We start from the raw sequence: 14,097 nt of genomic DNA, 5'->3' as shown, positions 1-14,097 counted from the left end.
ATGGAGAAGCCCAGGGGGTTCATGAAGCCCAATATTTTCTCAAAAAGTTCTCTTCTTTTCTTTTTTGGAAACCTCAAAACAACTTCTTCTCTAGTGTAAACAAAATGTAGTAATCTACTGAATGCAGGAAGACTAAGCTGCACGCTGTCAGGCAAAAATAGCTGTAACTCTAAAGCTGGACACTTACCACACTGCTGGATTTTTCCTTTGCTCATAAAACCAGTAATTCCCATAGCAATCGTGGCATTACATGGCCCGGGGTAACTGCAGACTGCCATTCTCCCACTGAAAAGTCACAATCCCTTCTCAAATAAGAATCTGTAGCATCAGGAAAGTGATTTTTTTTCCTGTCTTAAGTTTTCTTAAGGCTACTCTGTTTGCATTTTGATAAATTGATTTTGATTACTATGGGTGGGATTGCACTGTATTTGGTTATGGACTCCAGCACGCTCTTGTTCATGGGTTTATATCTGAACAGTAAGGATGGAGGGGCACAGTTCAGTTTCATGTGCCTATCAGTCTGTTGGTTTATTCTGATTTGTGTCTATACAAATCCTTCCTGCCTGGGTTCGCGCCATGGCCCTCATGGTGGGATACCCAAGTGCTTCATCCATGTCAGAGAAACGTGGAAGGAGGAGTTTAACACGGTCAGATGGTCGCGCCTTGCCTGTCACCCTGTGACCTTTCTTGCCGCTTCCCATTTGCTGATCTTTCTCTTTGCCCCCCCAGCAAGGCTTGGAAGGGAAATACTTTACTTGTTAGTGTGGTTTACTTCATTTCACAGCCCTGCCATAGCTGAGAGGAAGGGGTTTCAGCTGCCAGTGCCAAACCACAGTGCTGCTCCCCAGGGTGGGCAAGTGCCCCCATCTAACCCATGCTGTGGAGCACCTGTGGGACAACGCCCTTGTCTGGCCACGGCACCCATCAGGCCTTGTCCATCGTCCCTGGACGGGGGACCTGGCAGCGGTGGCAGCGCAGCAACCCAGCCACACTGTCCCCTATGCTAGTGAGTGGTCAGAAACCGTCCCCTCCGGCTCATGCCTGTGCGCCCCTTCGGTGCCTTTTTCCTACATCTTGGATCCTACTCGCTATGCACGGGATGCCATGCACGGGTGCATCTGGCTTCTAAATCCTGAACCACCAAACATGCCCGCACGCCCCCTTTATAAGGCTGAGCTCTTCACTAACAGGCTCTTTCCCCCCCTTCAGAGAGGGAACTGGAGAGTAACTCCCTGCTGAGGCATCTTGCAGAAGTAATGCTCAGCAGAGATGGGCACTGGAAGCTGAGCGATGTGTCTGGGAGGCACGGGAGCATGTCTACCCTCCAGCTTATTGCTCTTTTTCTTCCCTCCTCGCAAAGTTAACAGTTGTTGGGGACGGTCTGCCCAGAGGCCAGAAGGTAGTTCAAGACATGTCTTCCAAGTCTACCAATTTTTTGTACAACCCTTGCCCACCCCCTTTCTGTGAGAGGATTGTTCTCCAAGTGCAATATCATAATCTACTGTGGATGGTGGTATTGTACCGGCATCCTAAGTGGTCTGAGGGTGAGGTCCGAGGGAGGGCTCAGGTATATCTGTAGTGGGTGGGAAGGATCACCGGGGTATGGCGGGCAGCACCTCTCTCCCCAGGGCTGAGCATGCCCTATGCAGGACAAGTGGCTGAATACCCCAAGCAGCCCTGTGAGGTGGTACAGGCAGACACCCCACCATGCCAGAGAGGGAAGGGGAGGAAAAGCCTGGTCTTTTCCCCCACCAGTTGCCCAAGATAGAGCCAGAGGAGCCCAAGCACTGTAATTTCTCATCAGGCTTCGCCAGGTGCATCCCAGGACCTCTAATGGAGATTGATGTCTCTGATTTAATTCAGCTGAGTTAAACAAATCTGATTAAAAATTCTTGTTAAATGTCAGGCTGATTTGTAGGAACAGAGATTAGCTGGCCATGTGGCAACTTAGTGGGAAATCAACAGCGGAGTGCTTGCATTTGAGTGTCAGTCACTTCATCCTTACGAGCAGTAGGGCAGGAAGGAGAGAAACCAACCTCACCCACACGGAAGAGTCGTAGTTTAACTCGCTAAAAACCGTGTTCCTAGTGCAGGATAAGGTGATCAGTGCCAGATGAATTTTATAGTGCAAGCTCTGTGTCCACTGGGAATAGACTGTATCAAAATAAACATGTGCAACCTTTCTTCTGGAGAGTCCCTGGAGCGAGCTGGCACTCTGCCTGAATTACTTCTTTCCCAAGCAACTGTTCATTGTATGAATGAATGGGGGGGATGTTTGTGCTATAATTCTCCACCTGATAACTAAGCCGGGGTACACGATTGACAGTTTGAGCCAGTCTTTTGTTTCCAAAATGCCACTCTTCCCTGCTTCTGGATACGCGTCTTTCTGTGTGTCTGAGTCCCATCGTGATGGGAGTAGGTGAGCTTGCTCCTCCTTATTTCAGGTGGTTCCCATCTTTTTGAGTGGCAGCTTCTTCACTCCATGTTGATGATGATGACATTAATGAAGCTCCGAATGTAACTGTCAGTGTTAAATACTCCATTGGCAGGAGTTACATCATGTCGTTGTTGCCCGTAGGTTGCCAAATTCTCTTTCTTAGCATGAAAGGATTGCTCAAGTTTTGAGAAATCCTCGTGCTACTTGTTTTTTATGTCACCTCTTTGCAGGGGAACCGTGGCACAGAGCCATGGCAATTACTGCCTGCCTCTGCCATTGCAACGAGCAAGAATTGCCTCCTAAACCAGGCACTGACAGGGATGAAAGAGTAGATTTCCAGCTTGCTATCTGGGACCCTCCCAGCTGAAGGACTGGGAGGATAACGTAAAGCAAACGGGTTGCACTAATCACATACCTAACCTCCACGCCATGGGTTTCTCCTCCAGGTGTAAGCCAGCATCTGGTGTGGCTCAGGAGAGGGATGGCAGTGCCGGTTTGCAGCAGTGCTATACTCTGCCGTATCTATTTTATTGAGAACAGTTTTAATTTCATGTGGTACATATGTACTGGCAAGCGCTGTTAGCAATGCTTACGATGCTCTGGAGATTTTGCTGTGTGAGCAAACAGAAGCAAAATGACAATTAGATATTGTCTAACACCAGCAACAGCACAGCGGGTCCAGAATTTCATGTCAGTCAGTGAGAAACCTTGTTTACTGGAAGCTGGCCACGAATTGCTTTACAGATCTAGCCAAATCCTTGGCAGAACAGACCAGTTAGACCTGTTGCTCTCTCGTAAGGGCAGAGGCTTCCCGGCAGTGTAATTCCTTGATGGTTTATAGAGTACAGCTGTAGGAAGCCCCTTTCCATTAGGTATGTTCTGCCCCTCAAAACCAGCTGGGGCTGAGCAGCACTGATGCTGACTGTCCCATCCACCCCCATCCTTCCTCAGAGCCACCCAGGGCTCTCATCCCCACATTTCTGCTTTCTACTGGGAATCTGTTACAGCCTTGGTGCAGCACAGGAGGATCCTCAGGGATTCAGAGAAAGCGACTTCTTCTGCTGACACTGCCCCATTTTGCTTGTTGTATCCTAGATTCAACAAGGGTCTGTGCAACAGAGCATTTTGAGCGAAGGTCTAGCAAAGACAGACAGCAAAATCCTACATGCTAACCCTTGCCATATTACTGATGCCTTCTTTATTCTCAAATAACATAGTTGAACATTTCAGTTACAACGTGAGCAAATAACAATAAACCCAATGAATTTTCTCACTAGATTTTAGCCTGAATTATTTGAAAACACACTTGTTGGGCTAGCAGCCTGATTCTGGGACTGGGCGAATAACTACCTGAAGTATTTGTAAAATACTGGTAAATTAAATTTAACTGGCTCTATAAATTTTCCTAGTCTAAAATATGGATTGTGATATGGCTGACTTGGCTGTTTGCAAGCAAAAAAGCCAGTACCTTGGACTTCATATTTCCTGTTTATGTTCCTCCATCAATGAGCTGAATGCCATGAAGTAGAACCTTTACCCTCCAATTGGTGACCCGTGGCTTTAATTTGTCATTACTCTTATATTTGATAAAAAATTACAGGGTAGTTTCATGTTCTTAGCTAACTGTTGAGTAATAAGCAGGTGGAGTATTGCTGTAAGAGAACTGGTAGCAGAAGGAGGGAGTTTATCCACTGTTATTACTACCAATAAGTTTTCACTCCTGTTTTTTCATAAAATGTTCTTTAAACGGGCAAATTCCTGTGTGACTCATATGTAGAAAATACCATGGGCTTAAATAATGCATAGCAATTAACTTCCCTCCTCCCCTCCCCCCTCCAATTTTATTCACATCTCACATGTTGAGGACTCATTAAATGAGAAACATTGATTTTTGAAAATGAGCGTTATCATTGCCTGTCATTACACCACCGCTTTGACAATATCCCGGGTTCGTAGCGGCATTGTGCTGCCGCTTTGGCAAATATTTGTGTGGGATGCAGCAGCACGCGGCTTTTGTGCCTGACGTGGGCGCGAGGTGCCGTGAGAGGCTGCAGCAGCGCTGGGCTTCCTCCTCCGGCTGAAGTGGTTAGGGCTCAAGCATTGCTTTCTTATAAGCCCACAGAGCAAAGCGGGGTGGTCAGGGAGCGGGTGACAAGTGTTTCTGAGGGTCTCAGCCTTCAGCTGGGCTGCTCTTGTGTTTTCTCCCTTCACCTCGCCTACACAAATTTACTTAATTTACTCAGTTTGCATCCTTTTACTCTGTGGCTTTATGAACACATCCTGTGCTGAGAGTACTTTCTCTGTACAGCTCAAACTGTGGGAGCAATCGGACTATAAACCTGATGGCAGGTCACAACATTTTGGTGAAGATTAGCAAACGGAGTGACGGGGACGGCGCGGTCCCCACACTGGGTGCTGGCACTGCCAGGCAGGCGATCTGCTGGCCATTGCTGGCTACATGAGGGTTTTTCGCAGTGCAGTTTAGGCAGCGGGATTTTTAAGGACACTTTGAATTTGGGGTGTAATTCAACATAGTTACAACCATCTCTATGGGCTTTGGGTCAGGGCCCACAGAGGAGGATGGAGAGCCTCCCAGTAGGAACCTCTGCCTGAGGAGTCAGAGGCATCAGTGATGCCGGCTCTTGCACTGGGCATGGGTTTTGGGGGGAATGTGGGGACACTGAAAACGCCTTTTCAACTTGGGCAGACTCCAGGGTTCGTCCAGCCTGCAGAGAGTTTGCAGTGAGTAAACTCCACGCCAAAGAATCCCCCAAAAAGTGACTGGTTTTGTATTGTGCTGGTGCACCGTGTTGTGCCTGGGAGCCTTGATCCCTGGCTAGAGCCCCTAAGGCTAGCATGGCGCTCGGGAATAGCATTATCCACAGTGGATGTTTCCTAAAATCAAGGCCTGTGGCATAAAGCACTGCTGACACATTTATCTGTCCTGGATATCATCACTCAGTTATTAAAATGAAATAGAGCAACTCTGAGATTAACCTACAAGTAGAGCTAACAAAATGACTTTTTGTAATGATTCTCGCATTCCTTCAACAGAAAAAACTGCTTAGACAATCTAATGGATGAGGATGAGAAAGACAGGGCAAAGAGGTGAGCACTTTTTCTTTTCTAACTCTCTGTTTAACCCGTGATGAGCTTGATACTGTTTGTTGCTGCAGAAGCTGTTTTATCCATAATCAATTAATCAAAGAGCAAGAGAGGAAAATACAGCCAAGCACAACTTGAAAACCGGCCATCTCACAGATTCCTACTCTTGGCTACCCTGTAAGAAGAAAATGATGTAGCAATGTTTCCTGTGGAAAATGTCAAAAAAAGCAAAGGCATTGATTGTTTTCTTCACCTAACTGCAGAACACGAGGCCTGAAGAACCAACAACATTCTCCTGACGCTGTAATAGATCACCCGAGCTTTCTGAGTGTATAAAAATGTGGGGTTTTACAAAAAACATTTTGCAAAAGTAAAAAAAGTGTGTGTGTGTGGGTGTCCCTATTATGATGGTCATTTATTCAACAATGCCTATCTCTTGGTAGTGAAAACACCTAGAAGTTACCTTCAGAGCAGAGAAAGACCACAAAAAGTGCTGTGTCAGTGCTGACGGGCACCAGCCTTTATTCACAAACATTCTGCACTCATCGCCAAGTCCCAGTTGGTGGGAAATTGTTGTGAACACTTTGTGGGGAGGGGACGGGGGTGTTTCAAGGCAGAAGACCCATGGCAATAAAACTCTTAAAAATCGTCAGACCAGACAGGCATCTGGAGAAAAGCTGTTTGGAAGCATCTGAGGGTTTGGGTTGGTTTTTTTTCTGGATGTGTTATCAATACCGCAGCCCGCAGTTTAATTGCTTTAGAAGGAGCCGTGGGTTGCCCGCGTTTTTCCCCTTGGTTCCCTCTAATGAGAGTATTTCCAGCCCAGGCACAACCAGTTGATCCAGTTTCACCTCTTTTGATTCCTTCTCCGCTTCTTTCCTCCCCGCAGCTTTTTCTCACCAATATAGGTCAGCACAGGCTGCAACCCAGCTCAACCGTTCCCCTTTGCTCCCTCCCTCCGCTTAATGTGAGGATGCTCAGGCTGCAGCAGGCTTGCCTTTGATACCGGGAGCAAAGCGCTGGCCTCACAGGGTGATCCGCCAGCCCCTGGAGCCATGTCACTGCCCCTCTTCATGGGAGGCTTCATGCCCAGGAGAGGGCCGGCACGGGGTACGGCTCTGCCCAACCACCCGCCAATCCGGCAGGCACCTTAGGGCCAGGGTGGGAGGTGGGTTTGGGGAAGGGATGCTTCCCACCAGCACTCCACGTGACAAAGAGACGCCTTTTCGGAGAGGGTGTAGCACGGGGGGAGGTGTCACAGTCCCCCAGGGCCCCGGGATCGGGGAAGGGACAAGCAGGGGAAGGGAGCCCACCTTGCATCCATGTGCTTACAGGCTGAGTATCATCAAGATATTTGTGTGCTAATTGTTTTTTAAAAAAATGCATATAAGTGAATCCGTATAAGACAAAAATAGGATGACGCGTATCCTCGCTATCAGCGATTGTCACCACCATCTGGTATGGTTTTCATGCCATTTGTTCCTGGAGGGAAATTTTGTCATACCCTGGGGCAGGCCTCTATCAAGGTGGATAAAAAAAATCGTAACTTTGAAAATGAAAAAAGGAAATTGCTTCTTTAAATCGTAATTTAAGCACATTTAGAAATGTACATTTTAGAAATAAATCTAAATTATATAAATTTGAAATCAAGTTTGAAATAATGAGAGGCTTCACGAAGGTCTGAAGTTACTATAGTATATTAAAACCATTCAGATTCATTTGAAAGCTACAGAGTTTCTTCCAAAGCTTTGAAGAGTCAAACTCGAGAGGAGCCATTGGCTGAACGTTTTGCTGTTGTGTGCTGAATACTGAGGACTTTAATCTGTCCCATGCCACAGGGGAAACGCTTTCTGTATTTTCTTCTATTTGGTAGAAGGACTGGGTCCCTCAGTGCTGAGAAACACGAGAGGGGGTGAAAAAGCCAAGAAAATTGTTCTCTCCTTTCATTTTCTGCGTAAAAAGTAGGTGAGGGTGGAACTTTCTGGATCTAACTCTTTGGGGATGGACCCAAGCCAGGAGCTGAGTTTCTCAAGTTGGAAGTGTGACTAACGCACACACACCATTTACTGTCTGCTGGCATTTATTAGGCACGCGCAGGTTGTATTGCACGGGCATCCCACCCACGCTGAGAAGAGGGTCCATCCTCTCCCAGGGAGAGGCACCTGCACTCCCACCCGTGGGCCCAGTGTTTAGTATTTGGCCAAGATGCATAGCTCTTCCTTCATGGCACCGGTTATTTTGAGCCCCATTTTGCATCCTCTGACTCCCTGAGGCACTACTTCATTCCAAAGACCTGAGGACTAAGACGTGGATATGATGGCACCGCCCTTGGGAGCATCGAAGGCCTCTTTCAGGTCTACTGATCTGCTGGAGATCAGAAAGCATCATTTCATTTTCAATTCTTTGATGCTAGATGAGGCTTACTTTGGTTTATGGATTTAGTAATTTTAAACAAAAAGCATGCTTTATGCACTTTTTTATCTATCTGCTTTTCTTTTAGCTTGCTTTAATAGTAAATTATTTTAAATTTTTTTTTTTTTTGCAATTCAGTTGAATTCCAAATTCCAGCCAAAGCCAGCTTGAAGTGAACCATAAGTAAGTGCTTAATAAATAAGGACTATCACCTGCCATTTTCCACTCCAACAGAAAGTAAATTCAAGAATCTGAATGAAGGTATGCAGTATGGTTGCTTGCTCTGATACGTATATAACGTATCCCACCCGGACAGCAAAAAGAAATATGAAATTTAGTGTAAAGCCACATTTCATTGTCAGTCAGCATGGTGTAATGGTTACTAGTCAGCAAGCGTCAGTCTCTCTTTAAGACAACAAGCAGCAAATATGTAAGAGAATAAAAATGACTCTTTGGAACAAATTTTAAATGGGTGATTTTGATCGTTCTGAAGTCAAGCTGTCCTGTATTGCCTTTAGCTGTATTCACTAAAAATCCAGATTTTATTCATACCGTGTCTCCTTCTTCCCCTTGGATACGCTGTATTTTTTTTGGAGTAGCAAGGAGGGAGGAGAACTGGGACAAATAGTATGGAATTAAGACAGAGACTGTTTTGGCTTACTGTAAATGATAGGCCCTAGCAGTGAAGTAAGCAGGGCAAGGGAATAATCTTGCAAGGGAAGTGATGAAAACTGCATTATTTAAGACATTTACAACTGGACTGAAGAAAGCATTTACAACTGTGCAGGGATAGTTTAGATTACCTAATTGTGGGGAGGTTTTCTCACTTTTTTCCATTTTAAGATTTTACTGTGCTCATCGATTCAGATCTTGGTAGAGTTATTTCCACTAGAGGAGTTTTTATGTTTCCTTTGTGAATAAAATGTCAAGTGTTAAAAATAGATACTTTATATTTTCTGTCAAGGCATCTTTATTTTTTTTGGAAAAAGCAACGCTTTCCCTATAGACGGTTGGTGTTTTATTTGATTTTTAGGGCGATCAAGACCCTTTAAGCTCAAAATGAACTGAGGATTGAATTATGAGGAAGCGAAATGTTGATGTTCTTAACGTCCCCTTGAACTGTACAGAAATAGGATAAGGCTGGAGCTTTTCACATCTTGTTCTGACAGCCTTTTGCACTGTAATAAGAACAGGCTGAAATCAGTCAGGCAGTATCCACCCAATCTCTTGTGTTCAAAGCTGTAAAATAATCAAGTGTTGGCTTCTACCCAGGGTATCTCCGAGTGTGTTCAGGGTTGAGAGCAAGACAAACAAAAATTACCCCTCTGTCAGTAGTAACATCCAGAAGCCTCTGCAATGATTTCTCTGCCGAAAATGTTTATTGCCATCCTGGTCCTTGGAGGTTATGTAGATGCTGGGCTAAATTTTGCTCTGATTTTCAGCAGCGTGCATCCAGAGCTGCTTCTGAGGTACGGCGGGGTTAGCCGGGGCTGAGAAACTCAGAGTGAGAGCCGGCCTCTTGGCTTTTCTTTCCTGCCTACACGTAACCAGATTTTTAGATCTTTACGTAATTAACAAGGCGAATCTCGCCTGCTTGAGGGCCTTTCTGAAGAATAGATGAACCTTCTGGGTTATATTTATTTCTATTTTCACATGGCTACAGAAGTCCAGGTGATAGCCTCTGAGTAGAATGATTGTCGTATTCATGGGAACAATTCAGAAAACACTTGCTCGTATATAGGTTGACATACAATTTAAAAAAATATAAAGTGCACATGCTGAAAAGATAATCAACAGCCTTAATGACAGTATTATGATGGTGCCAAAACACCCCAAATTAAATCAGGTCCTTTCTTCCCATGAGCTCTTCAAACAGAGCAGCAGAAGCAGGCTCTCTCTGAGGAGCCTGCAAGCTAAACAGAGAGGACTGGCGAAGAAGGCTGCAGAGTCCCCATTTTACACCCAAAGAGTCAGGGCACCATGACCTTAAGCGATTTGCCCACTGGCACACAGATATTAGGGGTAAGCGGGGGACCCCTGCGAGCACTTCTGAGCCCCCAGGCCTGGGAACACAGCCCGGCCTCAGCCCCGGTCCATGCTGGGATGAGACGTGCTGGTGCCCTCCCTCCTGCTTGCCCTTGTCCTCTCGGAAGCCTGGAGACTGAGCTAAGCGCTATATGCACTAAATGGGAGCTGCAGCAACCTCTGCTCAAGTCCCTTCTCTCAATGTCTGGAAGGCAACAGCCCGATTCCTCTCCATAAGCCAGCGTGGAGGTAGCCAGAGGACCTGTGACCCAAAGCGGGCAGGTCCCTCTAGGCCAACCCAGCTCCAGTGCAATGGCTGGGCTCCAGGACCGGGATCCCTCTCTCCTGTTAGGACTGTGCAGATGGGCATGACCCATAGTTTTGCCAGTCCCCACTCTTCTCCTTTATGGCCAGTTTTACTCTTGTCACAGTATTTCTATTTCTTCTTGCTCTGAGTGCCTCCTCAGAGGCTGCATGAACTTTCGAGATCCTGCGCATGCCTAAGGAGATGGACAGAGCTCCTTCACCTACAGACTCAATGCTGACCTGATGGGCTCAACCAGTGTCCAGAGGCAGCACAGAAGGGTGAGCAGAGCCTCCATCTCCCCACAGGGCTCTAAAGGGGGCCCAAAGGCAGGAGCAGGAGGTAGGAACAATTGCTTCCTACTTGTCTCTGCAGCTTCGTTGGAGGCCAGTGTCAATCTTCACATACTGAGGCACACAACAAGCTAATTTCCACGTGTATACACTCCAAAGAGGACGTACAGGATGATTTTTCCTCTTGGTCTGCTCATGCATTTTTTTTTTCCCCCGCTGTCTACAGGGCTTCGCGTAACAAGTCTGAGAAGAAGAGGCGCGATCAGTTCAATGTTCTCATCAAAGAGCTCAGCTCCATGCTTCCAGGCAACACTCGCAAAATGGACAAAACTACTGTGCTGGAAAAAGTCATTGGCTTTCTGCAGAAACACAATGGTAAGATTTACTGCAGCTCTTCATGCACTTGCCAGACGGTTACTACAATATCCTGTTTCCTTCAGTGATTATCAGAATGGCTCAAGGGGCCTAAAAGTGCCAACATAAGGTATTTTTTTTTTCTATCTCATCAAAAAAGATCATTTGCAGGCGCCGTGCTGCCTAAATCCACCTCCTTGGCTGCTTTTAGTTGAGGATGAATCTCAGCCTGCTGGAGAAGGGGGTGAATGTCAGGAACCGAGGGAAGGTGGGCAGCAGTGCCCCGCAGCACATATGAAGAAGGGGGATGCTTCGAACAAGAGAGATTTGGGGCCAGAGGGAAGATTCCCTTCCTTGAAATTTGCAGTATTCTGAGCAGAAGAACAAAGCTTTCACCCCAGCTTCTCTGCAGAAAAATGCTGGGAAGCAATCTGTTCAGCCCCCCTGCTCCTCAGTGAATTGTGTAGGACTCAATTTTCCACAGTGAGCAGAAAACTCAGACCTTTCGAAAAGGCCCCGATTTTTGAAGTCGGTTTCAGCAAATTGCATCCACAGATAGCTGACGTGCTTCACCCGGTTTGCACAAGCAGAAGCTACGTCACATTTCCACAGCATGCAGTTGCAATGGTAAAGTTTGGCCTTGGAAAGCCAGGAGTTTATTTTTTAAGATGCACGCAGCAGTTAAGTCCCATGGACATGTGCCCTCACAGAGGGCAGAGGAGATTTCTGACCCTGCCGATCTAGCCTGCTTGGTCTAGTTTCCCATCAGGGAGAGGAACGTGCCCTGCGGGCTCCCTGATGCACGGACATCCACCAGCAGCAGGTGGTTGAAATGCTTCTCCCTTATAAATCAGGCAACTGGTTTAAAACGGGGCTCTCTTGCTCTGTCCCTGTGAGGATGAGGCTTCTGTGGGTGACCGTGGGGAACATCCCCGGTCCCACAGAGCAGAAAGGGTTCTCGCAAGCTGATGCACCGCCTCACCGGGCTCGCCTTCGCTCATCTAGCACCTCCTGTCCTCGCTCCCTGGGGAGCTCTGGGTAAAATGGAAAAGACCATGAAAACTCTAATATCATGGCTCCCAACATAATGGAATCGCGAATGTCAAGCTCATCGAGGAAATAATTACAGTGGTTCTGTTGTTAGAGCTCAGTTTATCCTTAAATGAATTTTTCCCACAGACAAGATGATTTCATACAGGAGGGCATGACTAGGAACATCTCAAAGTTTAGTAATCATATATACCTATTAAAAAATGACAGTAATAGCATATCTTTTTTTTTTTTAGCTGCCCAAGGCAGAGTAAAGGAGGATGTGAATATGCTCAATTATAAAGCCAAGCAAAGAACAATCACACGAGGTTTGAATAAGGGTAGACAAGTGTAGCTGCTAGGCCAAATAATTTACTCCAAAAGGCACTTCATTTCTGGAAGAACAACTATGTAAAAGAAAGCTAACAGTCACAAATCCTTCCACAGCAGTTGGGTCAAATTGGGACTGGGTTTTGTGCACTTGCTAAAAAAAGCAAATGTTATCTATTTTTAAACTGGGTTATCAGTCACACAATGTAATACAAAGCATCAGCATTTAAAAATGTTGATTATCTTCAGCGCACTTTAGATCTGGTTTATTCAGTCGTATTTCCCTTTCATTCACTAGGCTAAACCAAGATTTTAGTTATAACAGAGGAGGAGGTCAATTTTCAGATTTTTTTCCTTCATAAACAGCCTCCTTCTTTATAATCCAGAGAATCTCCCAAATCTCAAACAGTCGCTGTTTCATGTATATCAGTTTTTCCAAGCAACGGATCTGCTGAAAGTACGCTCTATTCTGAGAGTCCGTAATTAAAATCTGATTGGGGCTGATCTCTCTTTTTCCTTACTCTGTTTTTGAAATCTCTGTATAAGACCATGGGGGCTGTGGAGAGCCACCACGCTATCGATGACAGCCCCCAGCAGTGCAGAAGGGGAGTCAAACCAGCCGGTAGAAGCAGAGGGCTGCATCCCCACTAATAAAGCCGAAACAGAGGCTTTGATTTCCTTCTAGGTGACAATATGCACAGGCACCGTCTTTAACATCATTTAGCCATTTGCATTTCTCTGGCCAGTTTACCTGGTTTGCTCTGGAAGTGTTAATCAGTAGGATTAATTAGCAGGCAGCGCTGAAAGGAGAAGGCAGGCTGCGCTCAGCATCCCCTCACTACCGGTGCTGAATGAGGGAGCCTTTTTTTAGACAAGCAGAGCGAGCAGTGAACAAAACCAGCCCAAGTCTCTCTAAATCATAAAATCTGACCCCTCTAACACTGCCTGACAAGTTTGCATTGCTAGGTTTGGAGCTGCCATGGGTGGCTGGTTTTGGAAGGAAACTGCTCACCAGGGTGCCTCCGGCTACCCCTGGTAGGGCGCCTGGATTCAGGGTGAAGCTGTGCTTCATTACCCCAGTGCGCCTGCACTCCTCCATGGAAAGCTGGCAGGGATCAAGCATCCCCAGGCTGCTGCTGGGCTAGGACTGGCCAACAGTGGGGCAAACCCCCCCCAGTGTCTCATGGGCTGGCAGCGCAGGAGACCCTCCCCTCCAGGCAGGATTTGGGATTAGGTGCCAGTGCTCCGGTGCAAGGCTGATACAAGCACTCATGTTGCACTTGCATTTTGGAGAACAGAGCAATACCTCTGCTGTTCGGGATAACGGCCCTTGTGGGCTCCTCTGAAGGGGTTTTCTTGCTGCTCCCTCTTTGGCACAGAAGCTGTAGGCTGAACCCTATCTCTCTGGCATCCTAATTTTGAAGCTGTAAATTGTAAATACCAATTTGCCATGTGCTAAACCTTGCCTTGATTTTAATTTCATGCAAAGTGGGTTTATCTTTTGATCAATACCTCAGTAAGGCTGATTGAAGCCAATGGCTATGCGAGTGCAGGCTCCCGCTGAAGACAGTTGAAGCTGAGCTGAGTGAAAAATGAGGAAAACATTTCAGGATCGGGCCCAGTTTAGGTAGACGTTACTGTCTCTGTATGCAAAACCCGTGCTTGAAAGCTGCAATTTTTTAATATACAGGTGATTTCTATCTTTTCATAGGAACTCATATATTGGCTTGCAAGATACAAGTTTTTTTGAAATTAAAAAAATGAAATGTTTTATTTGTCTAGAAGTCTCGGCACAGACGGAGATTTCT

General features: G+C 46.3%; 1 protein-coding gene across 1 annotated transcript in view; it reads left to right on the top strand.

The window, feature by feature from the left end:
- Positions 1–5,498: 5,498 nt before the first annotated feature.
- Positions 5,499–14,097, top strand: part of NPAS2 (neuronal PAS domain protein 2) — a 53,559-nt gene continuing 44,960 nt past the window's right edge. The window contains exons 1-3 of the mRNA XM_009638984.2: positions 5,499–5,545; positions 10,803–10,951; positions 14,072–14,096. Of these exons, the coding sequence (XP_009637279.1) occupies positions 5,514–5,545; positions 10,803–10,951; positions 14,072–14,096 (206 nt within the window). The 5' untranslated portion in view covers positions 5,499–5,513. The remainder of the gene's footprint in view (positions 5,546–10,802; positions 10,952–14,071; position 14,097) is intronic.

The sequence above is a fragment of the Egretta garzetta genome, unplaced genomic scaffold (genome assembly GCF_000687185.1).
Source record: "Egretta garzetta isolate BGI_Z169 unplaced genomic scaffold, ASM68718v1 scaffold5, whole genome shotgun sequence".
NCBI lineage: Eukaryota > Metazoa > Chordata > Aves > Pelecaniformes > Ardeidae > Egretta > Egretta garzetta.
This window is presented reverse-complemented; position numbering and strand designations above follow the sequence as displayed.